This window comes from Nicotiana sylvestris, chromosome 11 (assembly GCF_000393655.2).
Source record: "Nicotiana sylvestris chromosome 11, ASM39365v2, whole genome shotgun sequence".
In the NCBI taxonomy this organism is placed as follows: domain Eukaryota; kingdom Viridiplantae; phylum Streptophyta; class Magnoliopsida; order Solanales; family Solanaceae; genus Nicotiana; species Nicotiana sylvestris.
Genome location: NC_091067.1, coordinates 84,000,803 through 84,016,983, shown reverse-complemented (window position 1 = coordinate 84,016,983; position 16,181 = coordinate 84,000,803). Strand labels below are relative to the sequence as shown.

General features: G+C 39.5%; 1 protein-coding gene across 1 annotated transcript; it reads left to right on the top strand.

Annotated features, from left to right (window-relative positions):
* The first annotated feature begins 466 nt into the window (after positions 1-466).
* Positions 467-3,761, top strand: LOC138881255 (uncharacterized). The gene is made up of 4 exons (XM_070161470.1): positions 467-942; positions 1,381-1,724; positions 2,226-2,619; positions 3,662-3,761. Exons 1-4 carry the CDS (start codon positions 467-469, stop codon positions 3,759-3,761), a joined length of 1,314 nt encoding a protein of 437 aa, XP_070017571.1.
* Positions 3,762-16,181: the final 12,420 nt, after the last annotated feature.

Genomic DNA, 16,181 nt, shown 5'->3' with positions numbered 1-16,181 from the left:
AGTGCAGGATTACTCCGTGGTCGAACAGTTGAAGAAAACACCGGCCCAGATCTTGCTGCTATCATTACTCATCCATTCGGATGAACATCGTCGGGCCCTGATGAAGATACTAAATGAAGCTCATGTGCCAAATGAGATTTCTGTAAATCACCTGGAAATGATTGCCAACAAAATTTTCGAGGTAAACAGGGTAACATTTTCAGATGATGATCTGCCAGTGGAGGGCACGGAGCATAATAAAGCTCTCTACCTAACTGTCAAATGTGAAGATTCGGCAGTTACTCGGGCATTGGTGGATAATGGCTCAAGCTCCAATATTTGTCCATTATCCACCCTGAACCAGTTGAAGATCGACCACGGAAGAATCCACAAGAATAGCATTTGCGTCCGAGGATTTGACGGAAATGGAACAGCCACCGTGGGGGATATTGTACTTGAGTTGACCATCGGTCCAGTCCAGTTTACCATGGAGTTCCAGTTATTGGATGTCGCGGTATCTTATAACCTTTTGTTGGGACGACCGTGGATCCACGCGGCCAAAGCAGTGCCATCCACATTGCATCAAATGGTCAAGTTTGAATGGGACAGACAAGATGTGGTGCTGCATGGGGAAGACTTTGCATGCACTATAGGAGGTGCCATTGTGCCATTCATAGAAACCAACGATGACAAAGGCCCTTGGGTTTACCAGATTTTTGATGCAGTGTCAGCAAACAAGATCCCCGAGGGTACAAGCATTCCACACCCCAGAATAGCTTCTGCCACCGTCATGATAGTTTCAGAGATGCTGAGTAACGGGTTCGTGCCAGGAAAAGGTCTGGGGGCTGAACTTCAAGGTATTGTCCAACCTGTCTCTTTACCCAAGAATGTAGAGACCTTTGGGCTGGGATTCAAGCCCACATCAGCAGATGTCAGACATGCCCGTAAGATGAAGAAGAAAGTGTGGGTTCTTCCCAAGCCAGTCCCGTGCCTGTCTAGATCCTTTGTCATAGCAGGTACTAGAAAGTTGTCGGTCCCGAAAGTTCTCGGACCAATGATTGGGCCAGATGGAGATTTAGATGAGGGCTTTGAAAGGTTGTTCGCCGGTGTCAACATGGTAGAAGCTGGAGAAGGTTCCAGTAGGGTGGATATACAATTTGTGGGGCCTAGGGCCAAGATCAACAGTTGGACAGCTACTCCTCTTCCTACCCGGAGGGAGTCTTGGTAGTAGGCTTTGGATTTTCTTTCTTGTTTCCTGGATTATTCCAGAGTTGTAATCCAGTTTTGATTTTTATTCAGTAAAAGTGTGAAACTCTGTTATCCTGCATTTTAATAAAGAGTGAAAGTTTCCTTTTCTTGTTTTGTTTTAATTTTGTTTCTTCTTCTTTTATTTCTGAACAGTTCTCTTTGCACTGGTACTAACTATGTGGCATGCACAACGGATCTTCAACCCAGTCTAAATAATCAATCTGATTCTGAATTAATCGCACAAGAGATTTATTACGATGATGAATCGGAATACAAGGAGGAGGATGCCTTCGAAGAGATAAACAGAGAGTTGAGCCAGTTCGAAGAGAAACCTAAGCCTAATTTGAGTGACACTGAAGCAGTCAATTTGGGGGATGTCGACAATGTCAGGGAAACCAAAATCAGCATCCACATTGAGCCTAGCATCAGGGAAGAACTAATCAAAGCACTCATTGAGTTTAAAGACATTTTTGCGTGGACGTATGATGACATGCCTGGTTTAAGCACCAAGCTAGTGGTTCACAAATTACCCACTGACCCGGCATGCCCTCCCGTCAAGCAGAAATTGAGGAAGTTCAAGACAGATATGAGTGTGAAGATTAAAGAAGAAGTAACCAAGCAGTTGCAAGCAAAGGTTATTCGGGTCACTCGATATCCTGATTGGTTAGCTAATGTGGTGCCAGTACCAAAGAAAGATGGGAAGATCAGGGTATGTGTCGACTACCGCAATCTGAACAGGGCCAGCCCAAAAGATAGCTTTCCCTTACCCAATATCCATATCTTGATCGACAATTGCGCCGGACGAGAAATCGGATCTTTTGTGGATTGCTATGCCGGGTATCATCAGATTCTGATGGATAAAGAAGATGCAGAGAAGACAGCCTTCATTACGCCATAGGGGACTTATTGCTATCGGGTAATGCCATTCGGTTTAAAGAACGCTGGGGCAACGTACATGAGAGCAATGACTACTGTGTTCCATGATATGATGCACAAAGAGATTGAGGTGTACGTAGATGATGTGATCATCAAATCCAAGTGTCAGGAAGACCACGTAACAGATCTTAGGAAGTTTTTTGAAAGACTTCGAAGGTACGACATTAAGCTCAACCCAGCCAAATGTGTGTTTGGTGTTCCATCTGGAAAGCTGTTGGGATTCATCGTCAGTCGGCGAGGCATTGAGTTGGACCCGTCAAAGATCAAATCCATCCAGGAATTTCTGCCCTCGAGGAATAATACAGAAGTAATGAGTCTGTTGGGAAGGTTGAACTATATCAGTAGGTTCATCGCTCAGCTCACAGCGACTTGTGAACCCATTTTTCGGCTACTGAGGAAAGATGCTGCAATAGAGTGGACGACAGAATGTCAGGAAGCCTTCGACCAAATCAAGGGGTATCTGTCAAACCCACCTGTGTTGGTTCCACCTGAACCAGGAAGACCGTTGATTCTCTATCTAACGGTACTGGAGAATTCATTTGGGTGCGTACTGGGGCAACATGACATCACAGGAAGGAAAGAGCAAGCCATCTATTATCTCAGCAAGAAGTTTACAGTCTATGAGGTCAAGTACACTCAGCTTGAGAAGACATGTTGTGCCCTAACTTGGGTAGCACAGAAGTTCAAGCATTATCTGTCGTCATACACCACTTACCTTATTTTATGCATGGATCCATTAAAGTATATTTTCCAGAAGCCTATGCCCACAGGGAGATTGGCAAAATGGCAGATATTACTCACAGAGTTCGACATTGTCTATGTGACGAGGACGGCCATGAAAGCCCAAACATTGGCTGATCACTTGGCTAAGAATCCTATTGATGAAGAATACGAGCCTTTAAGGACGTATTTTCCAGATGAAGAAGTGATGCATATAAAGGAGTTAGAACTGACTGAGGAACCAGGATGGAAGCTTTACTTTGATGGGGCTGCGAATGCGAAAGGGGTTAGAATAGGAGCGGTACTTATTTCTGAAACAGGACATCACTATCCTGTTACAGCTCGGCTACGTTTCTATTGTACCAACAACATGGCTGAATATGAGGCATGCATTTTGGGCCTACGATTGGCTGCAGACATGGATGTTCAGGACGTCTTGGTCTTGGGAGACTCGGACCTCCTAGTACATCAGATTCAGGGTGAATGGGAAACACGTGATTTAAAGCTTATACCTTATCGACAATGTTTGCACGATCTGAGCAAGCAATTTCGATCAGTGGAGTTCAGACACATCCCGAGAGTTCACAATGAGGTGGCCGATGCTTTAGCCACTTTGGCATCGATGTTGCACCATCCAGACAAAATCCATGTTGACCCGTTGCATATTCAGGTTCGTGATCAGCATGCCTACTGCAATGTGATAGAAGAAGAAATGGATGGCGAACCATGGTTTTATGATGTCAAGGAATATCTCAGGATGGGGATATATCTGGAGCAGGCAACCGGAGATCAAAAGAGAGCCATTCGATGACTGGCAAATGGATTTTTCCTCAGCGGAGGAATGTTGTACTAAAGAACCCCAGATCTGGGATTGCTGAGATGTATTGATGCGGGTCAAGCCACGATAGTGATGACAGATGTACATGCTAGAGTCTGTGGGCCCCATATGAGCGGATATGTATTGGCAAAGAAGATTCTGCGAGCGGGATATTATTGGCTCACTATGGAGCATGATTGTATCAGTTTTGTGCGAAAGTGCCATCAGTGTCAAATCCACAGAGATCTGATTCATTCTCCACTAACGGAATTCCACACAATGTCAACACCATGGCCATTTGTGGCATGGGGCATGGATTTCATTGGGCCTATTGAGCCGGCAGCTTCGAACGGTCACAGGTTCATTTTGGTAACCATCGATTATTTCACTAAGTGGGTTGAAGCCAAAACTTTCAAGTCAGTAACCAAGAAGACAGTGGTGGATTTTGTCCATTCCCATATCATCTGTAGATTTGGGATCCCGAAAGTGATAATCACGGATAATGGTGCTAATCTTAACAGCAACTTGATGAGAGAAATATGTGAACAGTTTAAGTTTACACACCGTAATTCCACCCCGTATAGGCCCAAGGCGAATGGAGCGGTTGAGGCAGCCAACAAAAACATAAAGAAGATATTGAGGAAAATGGTTGAAGGATCCAGACAATGGCATGAAAAGCTACCATTTGCATTGTTGGGATACCGCACTACTGTTCGTACTTCAATAGGTGCGACTCCTTATTTGTTGGTATACGGAACTGAAGCAGTAATACCAACAGAAGTTGAAATTCCATCCCTTCGAATTGTCGCTGAGGCCGGGATTGATGATGATGAATGGGTCAAAGCCCGACTAGAGCAGTTGAGCTTAATTGATGAAAAAAGATTGGCAGCAGTATGCCATGGCCAATTATATCAGAAGAGAATGGCAAGAGCATACAATAAGAAGGTGCGCCCCATGAAATTTGAAGTGGGGCAGCAGGTATTGAAACGGATCCTCCTACATCAGATTGAGGCAAAAGGCAAGTTCGCCCCGAATTGGCAAGGGCCGTATGTCGTGACCAGAGTATTATCCAACGGCGCTTTATGTCTGACAGATGTCGAAGGAAGATGCATCGACATGGCTATCAATTCTGATGCAGTCAAGAGATATTACGTGTAATTCTCTTTTGTTGTTTATTTGTTTGTCTATACTTGGTGTTTATCGGATAATGAAATGACAGAGGCAATTCTTTCTTCTATCCAAACACTGTTACCCTTGTTTTACCCCTTTGAGCCTTACTTATTCTTTCATACCCCTCTCTTGAAATCATTAACAAAAATGAAAAATAATGAAAAAAAAGAAAATAAGGAAAATAATAACAAAAAAAAGGAAGTTCGCAAAAGAAAAATAATGGAACCGAGTGAACTACGTTCGGCCTGATTCCTCAAAGAGGATACGTAGGCGCCTCACGAATCGGTCGTAATGTAACAAAAGTCAAAAATTCCCCGAGAAAAACTGGGGCAGAAGTTATGTTTAAAATTTTAAAAAAAAAAGAGAAGGTTTTGATTCCAAGAGTTGTAATGTTTCACCCATCAAAGTTATTTTGAATTATTATATCCTTTCTTTTAAGTCCCACATAAAACCCATACTGATATCCCAAAAAAGACCTCCTGATCAGTATTCGAGAGGTGCCAAGACAGTCAAGTGAAAGTCGAGGATAACACGTTGGTCCCCGACCGAATAAGAATCATGAGCTGAAAGAATTGATAGCCATAAGAATTCCCATCAGAGAGAATATTACCGGCAATACTCCAATCCCCGGCTGAGAGAAGCAAAATGAGAGAGTCTTATCGGTGAAAATCTTCACAGGCACCATAAGGCGACGGGAGCTGTGAGAACTGAGAGAGTCTTATCAGTGAAAACCCCTCGAAGGGCACTATGAGGCGACAAGATAGATTGGCGGAAGGAATCCGCATTTTGCGAAGAATTGGGACACCTATTTATCCCTAGGAAGTGAGGACAGCAGAAAGATTGATCGACACAAATAGACTGGGTTGATTAATCCGGAATGCACGACATGATCGTTGGAATCAGTTATACCACCCAGATAAGTTCATTTCTTTTCTTTTCTCCAGCATTTGTTCAGAAAGATTTTCTCTTTTTCTATCCTTTCATTTCTTTGTTTAAAAGACTTTCTCCAAAAATTTATTTTTTAGAAAGGTCTTTCAAAGCTTACTACCAGTTGCCAAAATGGTACAATGCAAAATGAGAAGAGGACATGCCAGAGACAAGGCAATAAGACAAAAGACGTTGGTTGCAAGGCCGAATAATATTTGTCTAAAATGGCAAGGAAAGTACGGGAAAGAACCGGAAAAATAGCATGTTGAAGAAATCGTGGGCTAAGTTCCAAGAGGATCCCCAGCAGAACTCCGACCGATTATCGACCAAAGTTCCGAGGTAGTCGGACAACACAGAGTGGGAAGGGAGGAAAGGAAAATGCATTTTCAGCAAAATAACCCCCAGCAAGTTTCAAGACACAGAACGGAGAAGTAATAAATGGAAGAACCATCCCTAGCAGAATGTTATCCCCAGCAAATAATAGCATCCCCAACAAGTTTTGGGAACGCCAAACAGGAATAAGGGAGAAAGGGAAGAACCATCCCCAGCAGGAGCGGCACGACCACTCACCATGTTTTAAAACTAACAAATTTTCTTTGATTTGAAGCAGGAAAAGGAAACCTTATTAATGGCGAAAAACATGTCACAAAGAAAGGCACCAGAACTGGGGCAGAAAATTTTCTGCCACCGTTGAAAATTTTCTCGGAGACACGAGGAAACAAATTCATGTTATTACTTAGAATTAGGCGCCCACCTGTATAATGCGGGCATACCTTTCAGTTTTTCATTTCCTGTTCTAGGCGCCCACCAGTATAATGCGGGAATACATTTATGTCTTTTCATTTCATGTCCTCGGTCGCCCACCAGTATAATGCGGGCATACCTTTCAGTTTTTCATTTCCTGTCCTCGGTCGCCCACCAGTATAATGCGGGCATACCTTTCAGTTTTTCATTTCATGTCCTCGGTCGCCCACTAGTATAATGCGGGCATACCTTTCAGTTTTTCATTTCATGTCCTTAGGCGCCCACCTGTATAATGCGGGCATACCTTTCAGTTTTTCATTTCCTGTTCTAGGCGCCCACCAGTATAATGCGGGAATACATTTATGTCTTTTCATTTCATGTCCTCGGTCGCCCACCAGTATAATGCGGGCATACCTTTCAGTTTTTCATTTCATGTCCTCGGTCGCCCACCAGTATAATGCGGGCATACCTTTCAGTTTTTCATTTCCTGTCCTCGGTCGCCCACCAGTATAATGCGGGAATACATTTATGTCTTTTCATTTCGTGTCCTTGGTCGCCCACTAGTATAATGCGGGCATACCTTTCAATTTTTCATTTCCTGTCCTCGGTCGTCCACCAGTATAATGCGGGCATACCTTTCAGTTTTTCATTTCATGTCCTCGGTCGCCACCAGTATAATGCGGGCATACCTTTCAGTTTTTCATTTCATGTCCTCGGTCGCCCACCAGTATAATGCGCGCATACCTTTCAGTTTTTCATTTCCTGTTCTAGGTGCCTACCAGTATAATGCGGGAATACATTTATGTCTTTTCATTTCATGTCCTCGGTCGCCCACCAGTATAATGCGGGCATACCTTTCAGTTTTTCATTTCATGTCCTCGGTCGCCCACCAGTATAATGCGGGCATACCTTTCAGTTTTTCATTTCCTGTCCTCGGTCGCCCACCAGTATAATGCGGGCATACCTTTCAGTTTTTCATTTCCTGTCCTCGGTCGCCCACCAGTATAATGCGGGCATACCTTTCAGTTTTTCATTTCCTGTCCTCGGTCGCCCACCAGTATAATGCGGGCATACCTTTCAGTTTTTCATTTCCTGTTCTAGGCGCCCACCAGTATAATGCGGGAATACATTTTTGTCTTTTCATTTCATGTCCTCGGTCGCCCACAAGTATAATGCGGGCATACCTTTCAGTTTTTCATTTCCTGTTCTAAGCGCCCACCAGTATAATGCGGGAATACATTTCTGTCTTTTCATTTCATGTCCTCGGTCGCCCACCAGTATAATGCGGGCATACATTTTTGTTTTCATTTCATCGGTCGCCCACCAGTATAATGCGGCATACATTTCAGTTTTTCATTTCCATGTCCTAGGCGCCCACCAGTATATTGCGGGAATACATTTTTATCTTTCTCATTTCATGTCCTCGGTCGCCCCACCAGTATAATGCGGGCATACCTTTCAGTTTTTCATTTCATGTCCTAGGCGCCCACCAGTATAATGCGGGCATACATTTCATATTTTTCACTCAGTCACCCACCTGTATAACGAGAGGAATACTTTTCAGTCATATACTGCAGATCTTGAAATCAGTAACCCACCGGAATGCAGAAGGTTACAACAAGAATCCCCAGCAGAAAATAATAAAAAATCCTCAGCACCGGAAAATAGAAGGTTTCAACAAGAGGTCCCAGCACAAATTCAAGCGCATGAGTCAAAAGGAAGAAAGACGCGTCTTGAAAGAAGCGGCCTATGAACATCAAACTATGCCCAACATAACAAATATGATGAAGAAAGTTGTATCTCCAGAGGAACCACCGAAAAGCTTATTGAAGGAGGCCATATCCCCAGCGGACCAAACAAAATGATGAAAACTGGTATTCAGAAAAGCAAGAGGCCAGTTTCATCCCCAAGTTCTCGGAAGAAAGGCACCAGAAGAAGCACAAGCCGACAAGAAAGCAGGGCAACAAGAAACGAGTTAAAGATAGATGAGATTTTATGATCCGTAGTCTAGCCTAGCCTCTTGTTTTCTTTTAATCACGGTGTAACAAGGAGATCGATAAGCAGTGGTAATAGCGTGCAACAGCAGTAACATTGCAGTCCCATGGTAGTCCCAGCTACCAAAACTTCCCGAACTACATTAACCTGATTCCCCTTTAGCCAGGGATATGTAGGAAACCTTTGAAGCAAAGGTTCGGTTAAACCTTTTTCAAAAAATGCTTCACACGGAGTACTCGGATGGGCAAAAATCGCTCGCTTTATCTTTGCACGAAAACCCTTCGTGTCTCTTCGGGCAAAGAGGGGCAGCTGTAAGCACGTGATTTTTGCCCTATGAAAGAATTACTCCCAAAAATTTAAAATAAAATAATTTTCCTTGTGTGCAATTTTTGTGTTCTTCGTGGCATTTCTGTGTAATTATTTGCATTTTGTCTTTGCATGTTTATTTGTTAGGTTAATAAAAAATATAAAAAATATGTCGCATTTGCGTTTAATATTTAATTAAGTTTGTTTACAAAATGAAAAAATCGTAAAAATAATGTACTCTGCATTTTTAGCATTTAATGTCCAAATTGGGTGATTTTCTCGTTAGTCGCTATTTAATTGTGTGTTAACTGTTATTAAGAGTTAATTAGTATTTCCAGATAATTTTGAATTTTATAATTTAATCTTAGCATTCTAGCTTTATTATTATTTAAGAAATTGAATAAATAGAAAAGGATAAAAATAGAAGAGACCGGATTGGGCCTTTTCTTCAATTGTAAGTCACAGGCCCAAAGAGACCCAATCTTCCCAAACGACCCAGTCCATTTCGAACTGGGTCGACCCAGTCCATAACCCAAAAAGACCCAAACCCCATTTTTATTTTTTTTCTTTCATTTTTCACAAAAATAAAACAAAAAAAAAATCAAAAGAAAAACCTAAGACTACCCGTAACCCCCCCCCCACCTCTCTTTTCTTCTTCCTCTCTTTCTCTTTTTCTTCTCCAAATATCCTCCCATGGCAGCCCCTCCCCCTCACACCCCTTCTCCCTCACGTCACACACAGCACATATACACACACATACGCGACGCATACACACACAACTCGTCGATCTCCCTCTCTTGTCCGCCATGGTTGCGTCTTTAAGATCTTGCCACTGCATCCATTGCTTTGCTTCTTCTTCCTCGTCACATGCTGCCCGCCATGGATGCGTTTATAGCTCTTCAAAATGATCAAAAGATCTCATCATTGCTGTCCGCCATGGCTGCGTCTCCAAGCTCTTCAAACGAGCACGAGATCCCGTCGTATTGTTGCTCGTTGTTTCTTCTTCTTCGCCCGTCGCTACTGCTGCTTCTCCTTCTTCATCCGGCGAGTTGCTCCAGCCATGGCTGCTGCCACGCTGCCATGGACAACCACCAAACGACACCTGAACAAGACGACCATCTAGCTTCGGACTGCTGCTGCGTTCTTCACTGTCCATTTGCTGTTGCCCGCGCTCCTTATCCTCCAAGATCACGTTGGATTCTTCTTCTCCAAGATCATGTCATTGTTGCTGTTGCGTTTCTTCATTGTTCGCGCTGCTGCCATGCTTCCTTCTCCGTCCTTTTCCAAACAACCAAACTACTTTCCGTTCGAGTTCGTCGTCGCTTCGATCCGGTTAGTAGATTTGAGTTTCATGTTGCCCGTATTTTTGTTTTGATATTCTCGGATCTAAAATCGATAAATGTTCGATTCTTATTTTGTTCGTGTCTATTGTTGAATTAATTTTCTAGTTTGTTCATATGTTTTGTTGATTTAATTTTCAGATTTAAATGGAACTTTGATTAATTAGTTTTTCAGTTTATTTCATGTGCTTTTATTTATTTTTGTAAAAAGAAATTGTTAGTTTAATTTTAATGTTGTTAGATTCAAAAAGAAAATTGTTAGTTTAATTCTAATGTTGTTAAATTCAAGTTGAAATTGTTAGTATGTAAAAGAATTTGTTAGCTTAATTTTAGTTTAATTTGTAAAAGAAATTGTTAGTTTAATTTTAATGTTGTGAGATTCAAAAAGAAAATTGTTGGTTTAATTTTAATGTTGATAGATTCAAATTGAAATTGATAGTATGTAAAAGAAATTGTTAGCTTAATTTTAGTTTAATTTATAAAAGAAATTGTTAGTTTGATTTTAATGTTGTTAGATTCGAATTGAAATTTAATTAATTGTTTTTCAGTTTATTTCATGTGTTTTATTTGTTTTTGTAAAAGAAATTGTTAGTTTAATTTTTAATGTTGTTATAATCAATTGAAATTTAATTACTTATTTTGGTTTGTTTCATGTGTTTTTATTTATTTTTGTAAAAGAAATTGTTAGTTTAATTTTAATATGGTTAGATTCAAGTTGAAATTCAATCAATTATTTCTTCTTCGGTTTATTTTATTCGTTTAAAAGAATTAAGTTGTAATATAGAAATATGTTAGTTTAATCGCTTGAATCCGTTCTTTGTTGTTTAATTTAGATTTAATTCGTGTTTATTGATTGTTTGAAGTTCGTTTTAATCTAGTGAATTAATGTGAGTTTATGTTTTGGTTTGTAATTTTTGATTTTGTTTGAATCATGAATCTTTGTTATAATATTGTTGGATTTAATTTGAAGATTAATTGATTAGTTGAGTTTTAGTGATTTGAATCTGTTCATTTATTTTGTTTAATTTGAATATATTTGTTTGTTAATATTGTTGAATATGCAAATATATGTGTTGTTAAAAAATATCGTTCAGTCAAAATAATTTCGATTGTTGATTTGTTGTTCATAGTTTAAGTTGGAATTCGTTGATTGAACTGGATTAAGGATTGGTTATAGCTGGTAATTTAATTTTAGGTTCTTAGATAATTTTGAAGTTAAACAGATTTTGAATCGGGGCGTAACAGTAGTTTTAGGGGTAAAACGGGAATTAACCAATTACGGATTATTTAATTATGGTGGGGACCAGATATAATGATAAAAGCAAAAAGGAAAAGGCGCGTAATGATGTCTACTTTGCAAAAAGAGGGAACATGAGGGCCCACTTTGACTACTTTTCAAAAAGAGAGATCACGGAGGGCCCATGTTGACTACTTTTACTAAAGTAAAAGTGTGAGTAATAATAAAAGTTAAAGGGTGCACATAGTGGAAGGATTGGGTCTTGCTTGGATATATAAGAGACTTATTTGACACTTAATAGGAGGAGAATTTTTTGGGAGAGATAAAAAAATTCAAAATTAAAGAGGAGATAAGAATATACTTTTAATCTTGAAGAAGAGGATTTCTAAAATATCTGAATACTATTTTCCGTATATTCCTGAGTGTGATTTCTGCCTACTATTTGCTTCCGGGATTTTCTATTGGTTTCTTGAGTTAACTGTTGGTCCTTTGTTATTGCTTTATTGGGTGGTTGCTGGAATTTCTGTTCGGTTTTCAAGTCTACTACTGGGTTTTCTGACTGTTGATTGTTTGTTGTTGCCGCGCTGTTGCTACTGCTGCTGATCCTATTCTTCCTTTCTTTGTATTCAAATACCAGGTACACTACTCTGAATCATTTCAACATATGTATTGAAGATGAAATGAAATGGCCGGAAGATTTAAGTTTTTTTTAATAGAATATTCGCATTTTTAGTTAAATATTCATTATGTGTCTCATGTTATGTAGATGGTAGAAGTATTTATTATGTGAAGTATTAAACTGCGGGACTAGTGGATGGGTGTCAGTATGAACACCATAAGTATTAGTTTCGGCTTTGTTAATTTTTTAGCTTAAAATCGCATTCAAATCGTTAGTAAATATTCAATACGGGAAACCGACTTAATTTGAGGGAAGGTTAGTAAACTCTAGATTTGAATTTGCAAATTTTGAAATAGAAGCAATTTGAGTTTTCTTTCTATCTTTAAATTTTGTTAATAACAAAGGCTCGCAAATATTAGGCAAACATAATAGGCCAATAACTGAGTGATGTTTTAATGGGTGATTCAACGTTGCAAGGCTAAGAGCATTAATCCATTAGGCGCGAGTTTGAGCAAGATGAGTCAACATTTAAGTTTAATAAACTTTTTAATAAGCTTTAGTAATTATGGTTAAATCTAGTTTTAAATAACTAATTTCAATAGTTTTTTTTATAACAATGTAAGCTTTAAGTTAGCTATAATCAGGATCTTTTGATTTTTAATTGTCGAACTTCGTAAATTTTTTACAATTTCGAATTTTTTTTTAATTTATTTTTAATAAAATTCCTTCCTATTAATATTTGTCTTAATCTAGTAATTAGTATGTTATGTATTATTATTTTTAAGCTCGTAATTAATTAGGATTTTTTTTCTTTATTTTAGAGACTAATTTTAATAGAAAAATGTAGTCGCTTTAGGATTTGTCCACTTAAAATAAATGAGATGAGCCTCGCCTAGTAAAATGTATAGATTGTGGGGCCCTCACAAATGTATGCATTAAATACTTAGAACATCGGAGTTGGCCGTCTAGAGAAATTTTACGGCCTTTCAACAATACGCTAGTCGTTCTAGGCGTGTCTTTAACAAATCATTTTCTTAAATATGGGTGTGCATTTATGTAACCCAAATCCAAATCTCAATGGAGTCGAAATGTGTCGATAACCATGGGTGCATTGATTGCGACGTGGTCTGAAATACGTTTTCACAATGTTGCAATTCCCCGTAAAATAATAACAATAAATAAATAATAATAATAATAAAAGCGGCTAAGGGTTAAAATTTGCACATAAGTTCATAATTGTATAAAATCAGATAATCAAGTCGAATATGACAGTTGAGCGACCGTGCTAGAACCACGGAACTCGGGAATGCCTAACACCTTCTCCCGGGTTAACAGAATTCCTTATCCGGATTTTTGGTGCGCAGACTGTTAAATAGAGTCATTCTTTTCCTCGATTCGGGATTAAATTGGTGACTTGGGACACCCTAAATCTCCCAAGTGGCGACTCTGAAATAAATAAACAAATCTCGTTTCGATTGTCCTTTAATTGGAAAAACTCCTTCACCCCTGCGGGTGCCGGAAAAAGGAGGTGTGACACCAACTATTTGAACCCTTAGGAGATTTTTATTGATATTTTCTCACTGTTTTGACTTTATACTCGAACTCACTCATGCTATATTCCACTGTTTTTTATAATTCAGCCATGTTTACTCTGCTTTAACACTTAAATGATGTTTTAAATGATATTTTGGGCTGAACACTATGTTTTACTGTTGCCCGAGTGGTTGTGAGGTTCTGACTGAGTAAGGTCGAGGGCCTATGTTATGAGGAAACACTGATTATGATTATGAGGTCGAGGGCCTGAGATTTATACGCCACGAGATGGTTTGTTGATATGAGGCCGGGGGCCTAGTGATGATGCCACGAGATGGCTTGATGTTGCGCTTGGGCCGTAAGGGGCCCCTCCAGGAGTCTGTACACCCCCAGTAAGCGCGGGTACCTATTGTGATATGAGATATAGCCTGAGGGGCTGGTATTATTCTGAGATATTGCCCGAGGGGCGGATTCATTGATACTGTTCCCGAGAGGCAAACTTTTATGTGTTTATTTTCCTTAATTGCCTGTCATTTACCTGCTTAAATTGTTGAAAAAGGTTTTCGTGAAGCTTAATTCGAGGTAAATGACTTTCACATATCTTTCACTGGTTTTACTGCTTCATTATAACTACAAATGTGCTTTACGTGATTTCCTGATTATAGTCCTTATTTATGATTATTACTCACTGAGTTGGAGTACTCACTTTACTCCCTGTACCCCGTATGTAGATTCAGGCGCATCTGCTCCCGCTCCAAGTGCTGATCTTTCCAGCTCAGGCGAATCCGAGGAGTCTCTAGGTAGCTATCGGCGTTCGTAGCCCGGAGCTTCTTCCCTATCTTATTCTCCATGTTCTTAGTTACAGTATTAAACTCTGTAGATTTCTCTGAGTATTCCGGATTGTTTGAATGCTCATGACTAGTGACACCTCGGTATCGGACTATGTTAGGTTTATCCTCCGTAACTGTATTGTCAACTGTTCACTCTTGGATTAACTATCATGTTTTAGACTTAATTTTTAATGTTTGATTGCTTTAAAACTGCAATGGGAAGTGTCACCTGGCCTTGTCTTCACGAGAGGCGCCATCACGACCGGGTTCGGGTTTAGGGTTGTGACATCTACAAAGCCTGACGGTATGCGAATTTGGGGTGAAACCTATCGTGGGTTCCATATACTCAAAAAGGTGCGATTATGAAGTCTTATGTCGTTGGCTTGATCTAGCCATACCACAAGTATTATCGGCAACCTTCCAAAATTCCAAATACATGGATAAACCAGAAGTTATTTGGTATTTGATGAAGTAGATCTTAGATAAGGAAAAGGCACTAGCCGTTCATTATGAACTAGATGATCTTAACTACCTCCAAGGGGATGAATACTAACATTGGGCTTAGATAATGAAAAAATGCATATAGATCTTGATTATCCGATTTTTTGAATAATTGTAGAGAGGGAGAGCCTACCAAATATCTACCATAGATGTTGGACATTAGAGTATCATATTACTGCAAAAACCAAGCAAGTGATCTTAGTGAAGAAATACGAAAAATATGTGATAATTGGAGGCTAGATTATGATGCCCTAGACCCAGACGGATATGAAGAAGATGCTGAAGGAGAAGATGAAGACATCAAAAAATGAAGACATAGACCTCGAGGACAATAACGATGAAATAGTGTTTGACAGTAACGATAACAACAAATGAAAATGTCTAGTTATTTTAATTTTATATGTTATGTAGTCTTTTGAATTTTCAATGCTAATGTATTAAATGAAGTAAAAATATTGGAAATATATTTTTATTTTATTGAATATTACAAACACACAATTATAAATAATTATACCTAACAAACACACTGCTACAAACACTGATAAATGCCAAGGTTAGATGAACTATCACCACGTGCCGAATTACTCTCGCATCTCAAACCCACTAGAGGACACTTATAACGATTGTGGCCTGTTTGGGAATATAGACCACATTTACGGGCGTATAGATTATTTCTAACATTTATTTGATTCCATATCTGTGTTCTTTTTGGTACTCTTCTACGGTATAAAATGCCTTGTTACAAACCATTATAAATGGTTCCGGCGGCCAATAAAACTCAGAACTCACTGGTTGAAAGTGCCCATTATAGGTACTTGTATATGCAGCCACACTATATTCTCTATCAATATCCCTCATAGCTGCAAACCCAGTATGTTGAAAGCACTTTATGACATGTGATAAGTCGTCCATTTACATCAGGAACATAATCGCGTACTCTTACTAACGATGTAATTATTATTATTGCAGCCTTGATGCAAACTGGTTCAAACTTCAAAAATATTTCGATTACTAAAAATATGTATGCCGCTACGACCGCTTCATATAATGGTTGAGTCGTTGCATCGACTTTGGCATACATTGAACACCCATTTCAACCAAGGAGAATACACTGCGCGATCTATCAACTAACTGCTCCGCCAACTGCTTGAATTACATCCGCACTATGGCAACAACTGGCAGTTTACGAACTAACTTCAACAACCCATTGAAAGATTCTAAGATATTTATAGTTAAAATTTTTTATCTTTTGCCACCATCCTTATATAGAGTCCATTTC